General features: G+C 37.5%; 1 protein-coding gene across 4 annotated transcripts in view; it reads left to right on the top strand.

Annotated features, from left to right (window-relative positions):
- The window catches only part of Pnpla8 (patatin like domain 8, phospholipase A2), a 40,048-nt gene that overhangs the window by 11,355 nt on the left and 11,300 nt on the right, over positions 1 to 17,393 (top strand). For 2 of the 4 annotated variants that reach the window (XM_090333030.1, XM_090333031.1), the window contains exons 2-8: positions 2,984 to 4,129; positions 4,255 to 4,404; positions 5,739 to 5,890; positions 6,942 to 7,036; positions 10,149 to 10,320; positions 12,258 to 12,315; positions 15,505 to 15,699. In XM_090333030.1, coding sequence (XP_090189156.1) covers positions 3,071 to 4,129; positions 4,255 to 4,404; positions 5,739 to 5,890; positions 6,942 to 7,036; positions 10,149 to 10,320; positions 12,258 to 12,315; positions 15,505 to 15,699 — 1,881 coding nt within the window. In that variant the 5' untranslated portion in view covers positions 2,984 to 3,070. The remainder of the gene's footprint in view (positions 1 to 2,983; positions 4,130 to 4,254; positions 4,405 to 5,738; positions 5,891 to 6,941; positions 7,037 to 10,148; positions 10,321 to 12,257; positions 12,316 to 15,504; positions 15,700 to 17,393) is intronic. The other 2 variants (XM_090333032.1, XM_090333033.1) reach the window with 2 other exon arrangements.

The raw sequence follows: 17,393 nt of genomic DNA, 5'->3' as shown, positions 1-17,393 counted from the left end.
ATCCATTCTTTTTTGGCTTCACTATTTATTTTATAAAAATAAATGGCTGGCTGGGCACTCGTGGCATACCCTTGTGATCCTAGCTACTCAAGAGGCTGCAATCTGAGGAATTTGGTTCAAGGCCAGCCCAAGCTGGCTGGGACACCAAAGTCCATGAGACTCTTTCTTATCTCCTGTTAATCACCAGAAAACCAGAAGTGGCACTGTGGCTCAAGGGGTAGAGTGGTAGCCTTGAGCTGAATAGCTCAGGGACAGTGCCCAAGCCCAGAGTTCAAGTCCCAAAACAAACAGAAAAATAACTAAATAAACTGGGGCTTATATTATTGAGTTAGTAGGTATGTATATGTAGGTTTTAATTTTTTCCTTATTATTAGTATAAAGGTGTGTGTGTGTGTGTTTTTTTTTTTTCCCAGTCCTGAGGATTGTACTTAGGCCTGAGCACTGTCCTTGGGCTTTTTCAAGGCTGAAGCTCTACTACTTGAGTCACAGTGCCACTTCCAGCTTTTTCTATGTATGTGGTACTGAGGAATCGAACCTAACTAGGTCTTCGTGCATCCTAGGCAAGCACTCCACCACTAGGCCAAACTCCCAGCCCCTACTATTATAAAGGTGATGCACAATGGAATTACAGTTACATAATTCAGGTAATGAGTACATTTTTTATTTTGCAGTCACTCTTTCCTTTACTCTCTCCCTCCCATCATCTACCCATAAGTTACATAGTTCATTTTCATCAAATGTCAAGTGAGTACCACTGCTGTATTTGTTTACCCCTTGCCTCTCCATGTTTGTGTGCCATTTGTCACCCCCAAAGACAGATAAATAAACAAGACAGAAAGAGAAGAAAACAAAACATCAATGAAGAAAATCTTCCATTTTCTGGAGTTCATTTCAATAAAATGTTATTTTATATGATCAGAGGAGCATAGATATTGTGCCTTTGTGTTCTTTTCTTAAGAATATCATCCTTTCAGCCAGATGCTGTGGTTCATGCCTGGAATCCTGGCTACTCAGGAGGTTGAGATCTGAGGATTGTGGTTCAAAGCCAGCCTAGGCACTAAAGTCCCTGAGACTCTTATCTCAGTTAACCATCAGAAATCCAGAAGTGGTGCTGTTGCTCAAGGGGTAGGTTGGTAGCTGAAGAGCTCGGGGACAGTGCCCAGGCCCAGAGTTTCAGAGTCATGGTCTTTAGTAGTCCCTGGGCTGTCTTTGAACCTTGATCCTCAGATCTCAGCCTCCTGAATAGCTGGGATTGCAGGCATGAGCCACCGGGCCCAGCTTTCATTTGGTTTTTAAAATTTTATTTTCAGTACCGGAGATTGAACTCATAGCCTCAGTCTTGGCTTTTTTTTTTTGCTCAAGGCTAGTGCTGCATTGCATCAACCACATCTCCACTTATTTGTTAGCTAATTAGAGATATGTATTTATTTTCTCTCCCCTCTCTAACACACACTCTCTCTCTCTGTCTCTCTCTGTCTCTCTCTCTCTGTCTCTCTCTCTCTCTCTCTCTCTGTCTCTCTCTCTCTCTCTCTCTCTCTCTCACACACACACACACACACACACACACACATACACACACACACACACCAAGATTTCCCTGGACAGCACCAGCTGTCTCAAACCTGTGATCCTACTCTCTGTCCTCTAAGTCCAGTACTAAAAGCATAGGTCCCAACACCTGCTATTATCTGCTTATTTTTAATGTAGACACTCACAGCTAGAAGCATTTCATATATATCTGTCTTTGCTATGTCCCATAGATTCTGATAAATTTATTTAGGGGTTTTTTATATTTATTTATTTTTGCCAGTCCTGGGCTTGAGCTCAGGGCCTGAGCAATGTCCTTGGAGTTTCTCAAGGCTAGAGAGCTCTACCACTTGAGCCTTAGCACCACTTCCGGCTTTTTTCTATGTATGTGGTACCAAGGAATCGAACCTGGGTCTTCATGCATGCTAGGCAAGCACTTTAACCACTAGGCAAAACTCCTGGCCTTTAGTTTTCATTTTTATTTGATTCTGGGAATTACAAAAATTCAGAAGTGTATAGTTCAGTTTTCAGTTGAGTATTTTCTTCTGCTAATAATATCTAGTTTTATTCCAGTATAATGAGGTAGAATAAATCACTTCTTAAATTTTTGTTGGGGCTGGAAATAGGGCTTGGAGGTAGAGTGCTTGCTTAGCATGCATGAAGCCCTGGGTTCGATTCCTCACTACCAAATAAACAGAGAGTCAGAAGTGGTCTTATGGCTTATGTGGTAGAGTGCTAGCCTTGAGCAAAAGAAGCTCCGGGACAGTGCCCAGTCCCTGATTTCAAGCCCCAGGACTGGCACTGTGTGTGTGTGTGTGTGTGTGTGTGTGTGTGTGTGTGTGTGTGTGTCTGTCTGTCTGTCTGTCTGTCTGTGTGTAGCATAGTTAAATATTGTATAAATAATTAAAAGTGAATGAAATAAGGATTTAAAATATTGTATGATCTAGTAACAGTAATGAAGAAAAAGTACAATATCTAAGTTACATATTATGTCTTACATTATAGAAAAACCTGTCTGTTGGAAACTTTCCTAAATTAGTTTAATTTTCACCAGCATCCTAATACTTTTTTTTGCCAATCCTGTGGCTTGAATTCAGGACCTGAGCATTGCCCTTGGGCTTTCTTAAATCTGGAGCTCTACCACTTGAGCCACAGCACCACTTCTGGCTTTTTTCTATGTATGTGATACCGGGAAATTGAGCCTGGATCTTCATGCATGCTAGGCAAGCACTGTACTACTAGGCTAAACTCCTAGCCCCTAATGCTATACTTCTATACTATTAACAGAAGAATTATCTTCAGTTGGCTAAAAACAGAATGTGTACCAATCATATTGGAAATATATTACTCTATCGTTTTTGAGTTTCTTGAGTGTAGTTCAAATAGTCATATAGTTAGTATTGTTTAATTTTGATTGTAACTTGAATTCTAATTCTTTTTTTTTTTTTAATTTCAGGTAAGACCATGAATTGTGGTGTTTCTTTACTGAAGCATTCATAAATGAAGTGAGAGAATGTCATTTAGAAATAAGTGCTTTTAAGTTATGTCTATTAATTTCACTTCAGATATATATATTTACCTCCTTAGTAATGCAAGAAGTCTTTGTGGGAAGCAGAGAAGCCAGCGATTGCATCTTGTGTGCTCACCTAGTCATTACCAGAAGATAAGCCATATCAGTCTACAAAGAAGTTTTCATATAAGCAAAGTAAGATGTAAATGGACAAGAAGTAAAGGCTTTTTTTGTGATAAGCAGTTGTATTCTCCAAGCAACCATGCTTTACCTATTGGAATTCTGAAACTTAGCACTTCTGCTCCTAAGGGACTTACAAAAGTGAACATTCGTATGTCCCGTATTAAAAGTACTTTGAACTCTGTGTCAAAGGCTGTTTTTGGCTATCAAAATGAAATGATTTCACGCTTAGCTCAATTTAAACCAAATTCTCGAATATTAAGAAAGGTATCAGATAGTGGCTGGTTCAAACAGAAAAATGTTAAACAGGTTATTAAATCTCTGAAAAAATATAGTGGTGAATCATCAGAAAAGAGTTCTGTAGAAGAGAAAAGCCACACTACAGATACAGACATAGGGAAACAGAGCCTTTATCATTATACAAGTAGTATAACCACAAAAGTTGGAGAGTCATTTGTCTTTTTATCAAGTCACATTAACGCATACTTCAGTCGTGAAGGGAAAATGTCTCAAATAAAGGAAAGTAAACATGTCCAGGACCAACCAGAGCTTGGAAGTAACAAGGTTGAAGAAGTGAAATCCAGTTCCCTATATCCTGGAGTTGCTGCATCTACTATAGATAAGCCAGGCTCACAGGCTTCCATAGACACGGCAGAGAAGCCACCAAGTCCAAGTGGGATGTCTGAACTCCTTCCAGTTTCTACTAAACAAAGTATTGCTAACTTCCTTTCTCGGCCCACTGAAGGTGTACAGGCTTTAGTAGGTGGCTATATTGGTGGACTTGTCCCTAAATTAAAGTATGATTCAAAGAGTCAGTCAGAGGAACAGGAAGAATCCACTAAGACAGAGCAGACAGCTGGCAAAGACAAAACTGCAGAGGATAAAAAGCATTTATCTCTTCAGCGAGAAAAGGCAAGTTGTTTATTCATTTATAAGTTGTATTTTGTCAAATTAAAATTTTTCATTTTCCACTGGCACCTAAGAAACATTTGTTTAGTTTCATGTTTTAATCATATATCTTTAACATATCTTTATAGATTATTGCAAGAGTGAGTATTGATAATAGAACTCGAGCCTTAGTTCAGGCATTAAGAAGAACAACAGACCCAAAACTCTGCATTACTAGGGTTGAAGAATTGACTTTTCATCTTTTAGAATTTCCTGAAGGAAAAGGGGTGGCTGTCAAGGTAATTCCTACTTGTTTAATCTGCTTTTGTCTTGGATGTAAACATGAATGAATCTTTTAAAATGGAAAAAGAGAGGTCTTTAAAAATTGTAGTTTTAGGGACCAGGAGTTTGGCCTAGTGGTAGAGTGCTTGCCTAGCATGCACCTGGGTTCAATTCCTCAGTACCACATACATAGAAAAATGCCGGTGCTGTGTCTCAGGTAGTAGAGTTCTAGCCTTGAGAAAGCCCAAGGATGGTGCTCAGCCCTGAGCTCAAGGCCCGGGACTGCCAAAAAAAAAATTATAGTTTTATAATATATATGCATTAATTGCTCCATTCTATTCTGAATATTGTGCTAATGGATTTATTTTGTAGTGTAAATTATTTTATTAGTAATGATGTGTATACTTTATAATTGAATATACCAGTATTTTTCCCCCCTCTGGCCACACTGAATTTTGAAAGGTGACATGCTTGTTAGGCAAGAGTTCTACGTTTAAGCTGTGCCCTAAGTCTTAAACATTTGTAAAATAGATTTTCAGTGAATTAAATAGAATGGCATATTACTAAAATTGCCTACATGTCAAATTTTTCTTTTTCTATTGTAATTAGGTAGTTGTACAAAGGGGCTTCAATGCCAGAAGTCAGGGTATAAGTACAAGGCATCTTGATATCTTGATCAATGTAAATACTGTTTTGTTTGTTTTTTGGTGCGGGTCCTAGAGCATGAATTCGGGTCCTGGTGTACTTTGTCTGAGCTTTTTTTTTTCCCCCTAAACTATCAGTCTTAGCCAGGCGAGGTGGTTCACACCTGTAATCCTAGCTACTTAGGAGGCTGCGATCTGAGGATCTCAGTTCAAAGCCAGCCGGGGTACTAAAGATTGTGAGACTCATCTCCAATTAACCACTAGAACACTAGAAGTGGCGCTGTGGCTCAAAGGGGTAGAGTGGTATCCTTGAGCTGAAGGGCTCAGGGACAGGGCCCAGGCCCCAGGCCCCTAGTCAAAGCCTCATGGCCAACCAAAAAAAAAGTTTGTTATCTTTTTTTTTTTTTAATTTTTTTTGGCCAGTCCTAGGACTTGAACTCAGGGCCTGGGCACTGTCCCTGAGCTGCTTTTTGCTCAAAATTAGTGTCTCCCACTTGAGCCACAGCTTCACTTCTGGCATTTGGAGTGGCTAATGGGATATTAGAGTTGTTTGGACTTTCCTACCTGGGCTAGCTTTAAACTGTCATCCTCAGATCTCAACCTGTGCAGCTAGGATTTATGGGCATGATCTACCAGTGCCTGGCCTAGTTATATTTTATATCCTTAATTTGACAAAAGTAAAGTAATGTATTATTGTCTTAATATAGGAAAGAATTATTCCGTATTTATTACGACTGCGACAAATTAAAGATGAAACTCTTCAGGCTGCAGTTAGAGAAATCTTGGCCTTAATTGGTTATGTGGATCCAGTGAAAGGGAGAGGAATCAGAATTCTTACAATTGATGGTGGAGGAACAAGGTAAGACTAGAAAAATGACTTTTAAAAACTACAGATTCAATTCAGAGTTTTTTTTTCTTTAAAGAAACTGATATAATTATTAAGTGAATTTTTGAAGTAAATCAAGTTTTGTTTTTTGCATTGTAAATTGAAGTATACTTGAATCACCATTTTTATTTAATCTAGTATTTATGTTTTAGTTTGGTCTTCTGAGCAGTTTAGAAGCTTATCAACCATTGTCTTAAAAAATTTCATGGGCTGGGAATGTGGCCTAGTGGTAGAATGCTTGCCTAACTTGCACTAAACCCTGGCTTTGATTCCTCAGTACATACATAGAAAAAGCCGGAAGTGGGGCGATGGCCCAAGTGGTAGAGCCCTAGTCTTGAGAAAGCTCAAGGACAGTGCCCAGTCCTGAGTTCAAGCCCCAGAACTGGCAAAAAAAAAAAAATTCATGAGTATTTTATAACTTTAGCATTCTTTTGTTCCATTTATCTTACCTGTATGTATCTTAATCGCTTAATCAAGTGATGGTTAGAATACAAATCCATTATCAGTAACTACCCAGCTTCCTGTGTTTTCCCTTGCAGATGTGAGATCTGGTGTAGTACCATAAACAAATACATTCTCTGTTCAGGAGATAACATCATTCTCAGCCTTCAGTCTCATTACTGACCATGCTTAATTTTTTTTTTTTTTGGTTGGTCATGGGGTTTGAACTCTGGGCCTGGACACTGTCCCTGAGCTCTTCAGCTCAAGGGTAATGCTCTATCACTTTGAGCCACAGCACCACTTTGTGTTTTTCAGTGGTTAATTGAAGATAAGTGTCTTGGGACTTTTGTGCCTGGGCTGGCTGGTTACAAATACCAATTTGTATATGTGTTGCTATAGCATAGGTTTTAAATTATATAGATACTAGATTTTTCAAAAAGTGATCATACAAATTTTGTCTGGCAGTTTCTACTGATGTTGATTTGTTAGTTGTCATGAAAGTATATAAACTGCAAAATTTAGGATCAATCTACTCAAAATAATTTGTAATTATTTGTAATTTTGCATTTAATTTGTTTTATAGGGGTGTGGTTGCACTACAGACACTTCGGAAATTAGTTGAGCTTACTCAGAAGCCAATTCATCAGCTCTTTGATTACATTTGTGGTGTAAGCACAGGTAATTTCTATCACAAAGGAATGTTAAATTCCAACAGTGCATTAAGTAAAAGAACATTCAACACTTAGGCTTAAGATCATTGTTCTCTGAGATGATGGATATTAGTTTCATGTTTCAGTAAATAGTTCATTAGTTTAGTGAACTTTTAAAGTATTTATTAGGAATAGTTATTCAAAAGTAGTGTTTAATGTGCTTTTATAGCTGTTTTCAATAAACCATTGTGACAAATTATTAATTGCTCTGTAGTATGTTCATTGCAAGGAGAGATGAAGCGGAAGGTACTCATTTTACTTGAAGTAATAGAAAATTAATGATGGATTTTTTTTTGTGAAGACACTCTTTCAATGAGATTACTTCCTATATCAGTTTTAGGTAGATGTTTAAACCTAAAATGTAAGTCATTAAATATGTCTATGTACAAAGCTGCTTAATACTATTGCTTACATACAATTTAGGGTAGTATTTTATTCTTGGATTCATTTCTCACCTTGTTAGTTTACGTACCCTTCATGAATTTTTGCATCTATTTCTTTTTCTTTTGAATTATAATAGTAATTTTAAAGACATACCATAAAAATCAAGAATATCTCTACATTATTAATACTGAGTATGAAAAATATTCACAAATGGAATTTCCCAGTTCTTATTTTTGAAGAGTAAATGATGAGAGCAATTGCAGAAATGATTGAGAACCACGAGGAGTCCACTGGAGTAGACTTACTAGAACATTATTTCCTTGGGTATTAGCAAATTTGAAATTTCTCTCGTTCTCTCCTTTTTCTTTTGTTCTTTCACTCTTTCTCTCTCTCTCTTTTTCTTTCCTTCTTTCTTTCTTTCTTTCTTTTGTTCGTTCGTTCGTTCGTTCGTTTGTTCGTTCGTTCTTTCTTAGCTGGTATTGGGACTTGAACTAAACCTTGCCTGAACACTGTCCCTAAGCTTCTTTACTCAAGGCTGGCACTCTACCACTTGAGCTATAACCCCCTTTCTAGATTTTTAATGGTTGATTGGCAATAAAAGTCTCATGGACTTTTCCTGCTCAGACTGCTTTCAAACTGAGATCTTCAGATCAGACTCTGAGTAGCTAAGGATTACAGGCATGAGCTAACAGCTCTGAAGTAAACTTGTTTCCAGAGGTCTTCTGAGCTCTTTTAAGTTCCAAATGTGTGGTGAGTCTCAAATAATTGAATAGTACTATGTGTCTCTCAAATTGATTTAATTCTGGAAATTTGTTGTTTTTGTTTTGCTTTTTTGTTATTTTTGGTATTGTGTTTGAGACAAGGATCTCACTGTAGGGCCCTAAATTGACAATCCTCTTGCCAAGTGCTGGGATTACAGGTGTATAACACCAAGCTTGGCTGTAAACTTTTGTTTCATATGTTCCCATAACTGTTTCTGTTAAATTGTAGAATAGACTTAGTAATACAAACACTTAAAAAATTTACAAGTGAACTTTTTGCTTTGGTTCTACTATTACCAGGGGACTGCTCTGTAAAGAGGATCTCAAATCAGTTTATGTAAATGTACATTTATGAATTTAGCATGATTTTTCCATCATGTCTTCATTTGCACTCACTTTAACTTGCAGACTTGCACCTTAGTGCTTTATTTTCTTTTTCTTTTCTTTCTTTTTTTTTTTGACAGTCCTGCAGCTGGAACTCAAGGCCTGGGCACTGTCCCTGAGCTTCTATCACTTAAACCACTGCACCACTTCTGGCTTTTTTCACTGTATGTGGTACCGAGGAATCAAACCTAGGGCTTTGTGCATGTTAGGTGTGCACTTTACCACTAGTCCACACTCCTGGCCTGGTGTTTTCTTTTCTTTTCTTTTTTTTTTTTTTTTGGTCTGTTGTGGGACTTGAACTTTGGGCATGGGCATTGTCCCTGAGCTCTTCCGCTCAAGGCTAGCACTCTACCACTTGAGCCACAACACCACTTCCAGTTTTCTGGTAATCTCAGCCTCCTGAGTAGCTAGGATTTACAGGTGTGAGCCCCTGGCACTGGGATTCTTTTACGATTTTTTAAGTCTTTTTTTTTTTTTTTGCCAGTCCTGGGCTTGAACTCAGGGCCTGGGCACTATCCCTGAGCTTCTTTTGCTCAAGGCTAGCACTCAGCCACTTCAGCCAAAGCACTATTTCCAGCTTTTGATGTGTATTTGTCACCTAGGAATCTAACCCAGGGCTTTATGCATGCTAGGTGAGCACTCTACCACTAGGCCACATTACCAGCCTTTCTTTTCCATTTTGTAAATGTATCTTAAGTTTGTATCTTTGAAGTTAATAAATATTTAATTTAATGTAACTTAGTAAAAATTTAGCTTTTTAGTATCTCAAATGGGAAAATGGTACATATGGTAGTACTATTTATAGTAGTTATGTTTTGAGATAAAAACTTATTTTTTTAGAATTTTTTGATCTGTTAATTAGAAATTTTCTGCAAGTTCTGCATATTTTGTCTAATCTTTTACTGGAATGATGCCAATTGTAATAAAATACATGAATATTTATAATACATGATACTTTGCTTATTTCTAGATCTTTACCCTCTCCCCATTCCCAAAGCTTTTCCCTTCTTTTTCTCTTCAGTTTAGGGTTAGGCCAGTTAGATGCACTAGGTGGCAATATATCCCACCAGCTACAATGAGGGTGTGAAATCAGCAATTTAAAAGGGCACCCTAGAGTACCTCATCTCTTTAATTACATTGATTCTAGGACCAACCTGAAGGAACAATTGCTTAATGAATTGGTGAGTTGCCAATAATCTATTTGTAACTAAAACTAATTTATTAATGTTGGAAAGGTTTTCTCTCTTTTTTGAAATCTTTTCTAGGTTTAGTTTAAAGCTGTTATTTTTATATTGTTTAAGACTATCATTGTCATCTTGGGGTAACATTTATTTAATCCTCTTAAAAGACTTGTGTTATCCCAGTATATGAACTTTATTTATAATTTGTCCCCATTTCACAGGTGAAAAGTGGGGTCCAGAGAAGTAATTTGTCCCAGGTACCATATAAGGTTTCAAACCTAGAGTTTAAGACCAGTCTGTAACTCAGGACATCTTAGATCATAAGGTCTTAAGAAACAGCAGTGCTGATTAAAACTGAAAATTCTTTCAGGTGCCATTTTAGCTTTTATGCTGGGATTGTTTCATATGCCCTTGGATGAATGTGAAGAACTTTATCGAAAATTAGGATCAGACGTATTTTCACAAAATGTGATTCTTGGAACAGTCAAAATGAGTTGGAGCCATGCATTTTATGACAGTCAAATGTGGGAAAAGATTCTTAAGTAAGTTAAGATAATTTTTATTAATATTCTTGTTGTATAGATGTTTTTACATATAATAATTTGAAATGTACAGAAAATACAGAGGGCCAGGTGTGTAGCCAAGTGGTAAGAGTGCTTGCCCAGCATGCACGAAGCCAGATACACAGAAAATGCTGGAAGTGGTGCTGTGGCTCAAATGATAGAGTACTAGCCTTGAGAAAGCTCAAGGACAGTGCCCAGGCCCTGAATTCAAGCCCCAGGACTGGCATTAAAAACAAATTTGAATGATAATATGGTATTTAACACAAATGATTTCTTAGGTCATTAGTAGTTTTGAAACATCATTGTGGTCTTTTTTTTATGAAGACACCATTTTTTACTGATAGTTGTACAAGGGTAAGAGGTCATCATGACATATCTACATGTGTATAATGTATCCTGATCAACATCACCTCCTCTGTCACTCTCCCTTCTTAAAATTATTTGACAGCTTTCATAGTTCTGTTTTCATACATAGAGGTAAATAAGCTACTTTACCATTTATTCTCATGAATTTAACACATTTCATGTTGGAGAATGATAATACTTCTGAAGGATAGTTAAAACGTTTTTGTAGCACAAAGTAAATTTTTTAGGTAGACATCCTACATGTCTACTTCTCTCTAATTAGATCATTCTATGTGTGTAGTCTTGGGAATTGAACCAAGGCCCTTGAGCTTGCTATTGCAAAGCTCTACTGCGTCAGCTAACCCTTTTAATTATATCTTTGTGTGTCTGTGGGGGGGGGGCGCTGGATGCAGTTGCTGGTATTGAGCTTTGAACTTGGCCTTGCCCTTTCTAAGCCATATCACCAGCTCTGTTTTAAGCCAGTTATCTTTTGATATAGCTTGTCATTTCCTACCCATCCATATACCTGAACCAATATTAGCCTATTTTAACTTTCCCAAAAGAACTGGGATGACAGGTATAACATCCCATCTGGTTTCCCTCTTTTTTTTTTTTTGTCAGTCCTGGGACTTGAACTCTGAGCCTGGGCACTGTCCCTGACCTCTTCAGCTGAAGACTAGTGTTCTACCACTTGAGTCACATAGCCACTTCTGATTTTCTGGTGATTAATTGGAGATGAGTCTCACAGACTTTAACTTTCATGCCAAGGCTGGTTTTGAACCTCTGTCTTCGGATCTCAGACTTCCACAGCTTAGATTATAGATGTGAGCCAGGGGCGCTTGGCAATATTCATGTGTTTAAACTCTTGTATCCATGTCTTTCTGTGCGTGTGTGTGACATACACCAATCTGTATATGTGTGTATATATATAATGTAGCTATATATGTGTGTGTGTGTGTGTGTGTGTGTGTGTGTGTGTGTGTGTGTGTGTACATTTTTCTTCCAAACATAGCTCTAGCTTTGTCTTACCAGCATCAGTTTGTACATCACGAACACCAATTAGTATTTAAAATGACTCATGCCTATAATCCTTGCTACTATGGAGGGTAAAATCTGAGGATCACCATTCAAAGCCAGCATGAGAAAGAGAAAGTCCATGAGACTCTTATAGCCAATGAAGCAGTAAAAGCTGAAAGTAGAGTACTAGCCTTGACATTTCCCCCCATTCATACCCTCCCCCCCCAAAAAAAAAGGCTCAAAGGCAACACTCAGGACCTGAGTTCCAGCCCCAGGATCAGCACCAAAAATACAAAAAACTTTCAGTTTGAGAGTTGAAATTAGTGTTTCCGTTTACATCATTCTGATGTACTTACAGTTTGAATCAGATTAATAAGTGACTACATATTGCTTAATGTTCATTAACTGATTATTATAAAACACTTAAAGGAGACTGGTATACTTTGTTTTGCTTCTTTTAACACAACTAATTTATGGGAAAGCAGAAATTATGTGTCCTAGTTATTAAATTAAAAGTCATTTTGATATGCTGCATTTCTTTTCATTTAATAAAGGGATAGAATGGGATCCGCACTGATGATTGAAACAGCAAGAAATCCTTTGTGTACTAAGGTAAGTTTCCTAAATATAACAATAGAACAAACTTTAGTATACGTTAGTTGTGTAAGGTCAGGAAATTTCATAGAGACATTTTCACACCTTTATACAGTGAATTTTAAGCAACTAAACCTTCTCTATAACTCTCATTTATCCCACATCCCTCTTGAACTATTGCAGCAGGTTTCATTGTTCTCTGTTTTCATACAAGCAAACTTTTGGCATTTTCACCCCGAGAGCTTTTTTTTTTTTTAAATGTATTGTCAGGGTGATGTATAAAGGCGTTATAATTACATTTGTAAGGTAGTGCTTCTTCAACATTGTTAGCCCTGCCTATGTTTTTCTCCCACTTTCCCTTCCCCTCACCCCTCCCAACTTTTAATGTTCATTTCCAACAAGAGCTTTTTTTTGGGGGGGGGGTGGGAGGTGGGAGGGTAGTCCTGGGGCTTGAACTCAGGGCCTGGTCACTGTCCTTGAGCTTTCTCAAGGCTAATGCTCTCTCACTTTAGCCACAGCACCACTTCTTACTTTTTCTGTGTATGTGGTACCAAAGAATCAAGTCCAGGACTTTGTGCATTCTAAGCAAGCACTCTTCCACTAGGCCATGTTACCACTTGAGCCACAGCACCACTTCTGGTTTTCTGGTGGTTAATTGGAAATAAAATTCTCACAGACTTTTGTGCCCTGGCTGGCTTTGAACTATGATCCTCAGATCTCAGCCTCCTGATAGGTGTGAGACATCAGTGCCCAGCTGAGCTTTTTTTTTAAAGGAGAAAAATTCTCAGGAATTTCTTCTACTAAATTACATTAATTCTTTATCTTTTGGGTCATTCTATGAAGATAATGATTGTGTTCATTAAGTCTTTTCTGTATTTTGGTAAAAGTATAATAAGTTTAAGACCTTGGAAGTCTGAGAATGTAAATATGGAAGAATTATTTTTATCATAATTATTTTAATCAAATCTAGTTAGTGAAGAAGTAATTAAGCTGGCACCAGTAGCTCATGAGTGTATTACTATCAGGAGGTTGAGATCCAAGAATCAAGTTTCAAAGCCAGCCCAGGCAGGAAAGTTCAAGCGACTCTTACCTCAAATAAACTACCAAAAAGTCAGAAGTGGACTTGTGACTCAAGTGATAGAGTGCTAGCCTTAACCAAAAAAGCCCAAAGACAGTGTCCAAGCTCTGAATTTAAGCCTCAGGACTGAACAAAAAATGCAGAAAAAAGAATTAAATTCTGTACACTTTAAAAGGCAAATGTATGTGCAAATGTAAGATAATATTATAATAATGTTCAAATAAAATCCCAATTAAAAATGTTTGTCATTTAGATAGTTCTCAGAGTAGCTCCTTAAGTTTTTGAAACTTGATGGTCTGAATATGACTTAAGTTCTTTTATAAGTGATACTAATAATAGTTTGTTAAAGAGTATAATTTTCATACATATAAATTACATGATATAAATACCATGCTGGATGTTACTTACTCTAGATGATAATTTGTGATGATAAAATTATAAAATATATTTGTTTCTCTTTCGCTCTGGTATTTTCGTACTTGAATTCATTCTGCAATAATTCATAATACATGGTTAATAATTTCAATATATTAATGAACAAACAAAAGAGGAATGTACAACCTTGCAAAGTGCCATAACTAGATATGAAGTAATCACAGAGATGGGGTAGAGTTTCCTGAAGTAAGCACTATGGCGCACACTACTTCTCTGAAAGCATATATTTAAAGGGGCACAAGGGAAGGTTGCTTTGTGAGATCTCATTGTGAAGGCTGCTGAGTAGGAGTATTTCTGGCACTGGGACAAAGGGAATGGCCTGTGCAAAAGAAGTCAGAGAATTCCAGGAACTGAAAGAGTTCCTGCAGATTTCAGCCAAAGATCCAGGGCAGCATGTGGGTTGAGACTGGAATAATAGGCTGATCAGACCATGCCTGGGCCTTGTAGACCATGATAAAGAGGTACTTTAGTTCCTTTGCAAGGGACCCTTGGATGTGGCCTATGTATTTGGCTTGTTCCCCTGTATCCAGGTCTATTTTTGTTAGCTTGCTTGCTTCCGAATTATAAAAGTTGTCAGTGTTGAATAAAAGTAGATGACTATAGGGAAACTTGAGCCACATCAAACAGTACTTCATCATGGCAAACAGAACAACTACCCATAAATATTTTTTTTTTTATTGTGCTAGTCCTGGGCATGAACTCAATGCCTGAGCACTGTTCTTGGGATTTTTTTCCTCAAAGCTAGCATTCTGCTACTTGAGCCACAGCACCACTTCTGGCTTTTTCTGTGTATGTGGTACCTAGGAATCGAACCAGGTCTTTGTGCATGCTAGGCAAGCACTCTACCATTAGGCCAAACTCGCAGCTCCCCATAAATATTTTTAATTAAGTTCTATCTGTATTCCAGTTATAGAAAGACTGGATTTTAGTGTATGGTCAGTTCTTATCCATAGTTACCTAAAGACACAGATTACTTACAGGAATTTAAAATACATATTATCTAGTTACCTAGTTTTAATGAGTTTGACCTGAAAGCCTTGAGAATTATAGTATATATGTTGTATCTTTACTAAAGTTATAATGCTTTCAAAGAACACAAGACAAATGTACATGATATTTATAAAAATATTTCACCTATTTCTAATTTTCATTAATTGTAACTACTGTTGTTTCACTTATTATATATAAAGACCTAAACATGTTTATGCCTTAAAGTCAAGTATAAGCTGGGCTCAGTGGCTCATGCCTGTAATTCTTGCTACTCAGGAGGCTGAGATCTGAGGATCATGGTTCAAAGCCAGCCCAGGCACTAAAGTCTATGAGATTCTTATCTCCAGTTAACCTCTAGAAAACAGAAAGTGGTGCTGTGGCTCCAGGGATAGGGTAGTAGCCCTGAGCTGAAGAGCTCCAGGACAACACCCAGGCCTAGAGTTCAAGCCCCACCACCAACAACAACAAAAAAATCAAGTGTATATTTTTTAAGCCAAATGATGTAGTCAAGTATATTTCTTTTATGTTACTCATGATGTGTCTCAGAATTATCTCAGTCCTTATATCTATTATTCCATTAGGAAATAGTGAGTTTTCACTTTGGTTTTATCAAATTTATAGATCATTCATTCATGAGAATAAATAGTATTTAATTTTTTCAAGCATTGCTGCTTACAGTTGTATTGTACTTTTTAATTCCCTAGGTAGCTGCTGTAAGTACCATAGTAAACAGAGGGATAGCACCGAAAGCTTTTGTGTTTAGAAACTATGGTCACTTTCCTGGAATCAACTCTCATTATTTGGGAGGCTGCCAATATAAAATGTGGCAAGCAATTAGAGCCTCATCTGCTGCTCCTGGATACTTTGCAGAATATGTATTGGGAAATGATCTTCATCAAGTAAGTTAACATGTCTGAGTATCTTAAATCCTTACATGAGTAAAAGAACTTCACAAACTAAGGAAACTTCATGTTCTTATGTCAAAAGATAGGCAAGCCAGGAATATTTTTTGTTTTTCTTTAATTATAAGCCTTCTGACACGAAAGTATAATTTAGTTAAATTTTTTTGTATGTTTCATATAATGATTCATGGCCAGACTTTCCTGCCTGGGCTGGCTTTTAACTGCCATCCTCAGATCTCAGCCTCCTGAGTAACTAGGATTACAGAGCATGAGCCACAGGTGCCTGGCTTTCCATGAAATTATTATATATATATGTATTTGTTGGTCATGGGAACTCTGGGCCTGTGTACTGTCCCTGAGCTCCTCTGCTCAGTGCTACCACTCTACTCCTGGGCCTGGGCATTGTCCCTGGGCTCTTCAGCTCAAGGCTACCACCCTACCCCTGGAGCCACAGCACCACTTCCCCTTTTCTAGAGATTAACTGAAGATAAGAGTCTCACATTCTTTAGTGCCTGAGCTGGCTTTGAACTAGGATCCTCAGATCTCAGCCTCCTGAGTAGCTAGGATTACAGGCAAGAGCCACCACACCCCCATATCCAACTGGCTTTCCATGAAATTCTTATCTCCAATTGACCAACAAAAAACTGGAAGTGGAACTTTGGCTCAAGTGGTGGTAGAATGTTAACATTGAGCAAAAAAGCTTAGGGATAGCACCTAGGCCCTAAGTTCAAGCCCCTTTACAAATAAGAACAAAATTAGAATGAATTCAAAGTATAGCCTACTCTGTTTTGGTGGTTTGGGAGTACATATGTTTAAGGAGACAGTAGAGTAGAGTAATGATAGACCTGTGTTAAATTAGCTGAGTGCCAGATATTTTATTGCTTTATATGTATTATCTTATTAATTCATTGCTTCTTATGAGATAGCTATTTCCATTTATCAAATAGGAAAATAAAGTCTTAAGAAAGGTTAAGTGATAAGACTGGAGTTGCAGCTGCTAGTAACAGGATGCTATCTACAATTAAAGTATCTTAAATTTATTATTAAACTATAAAATTGAATGTTTGTAGTAGTTTACTGATTTTTCTGTACATAGACTAACTTAAGTTTTATCTGTCACATTTCTCCCATTATGAAAGTCTTAATTCAAAATTATATGAAGTGGTAGGAAAATAAAGCTTTTGAGCTGCTATATTAAGTATACTTTTTATTGTTGTTGCTATTTTTTCTGCCAATACTGGGACTTGAACTCATGACCTTGAGGCCTTGGGCTATTGCTTGGCTTTTATTTTTCTTCTGAAGGCTAGTGCTATGTCACTTTAGCCACATTTCCACTTCCTTTTCTTTTTTCTTTCTTTCTTTCTTTCTTTCTTTTTTTTTTTTTTTTTTTTTTTTTTTTTTGGTGGGTCTTGGGGCTTGAATTCCACTGGGCTCTATCCCTGAGCTCTTCAGCTCAAGGCTACCACCCTACCCTTGAGCCAAGCCGCATTTCCCGTTTTTTAGGGCTTAATTGGAGATTCAGGTCCTTTTGTGTCTGAGCAGTCTTTTGAACCTTGATCATCAGATCTCGCCTCCTGAGTAGCTAGGATTATAGGTGTGAGCCACCGTTCCCCACTCCCACTTCCTTTTCTTTTCCTTCCTCCCTTCCTTTCTCCCTCCAACTCTTCCTTTTCCTCCTCCTCCTCTTCCTT

Source organism: Megascapheus bottae, chromosome 5 (assembly GCF_031878675.1).
Source record: "Megascapheus bottae isolate mThoBot1 chromosome 5, mThoBot2.hap1, whole genome shotgun sequence".
Lineage (NCBI taxonomy): Eukaryota > Metazoa > Chordata > Mammalia > Rodentia > Geomyidae > Megascapheus > Megascapheus bottae.
Note: the sequence above shows the minus strand (reverse complement) of the source record. Positions and strands in the feature narration are given on the sequence as shown.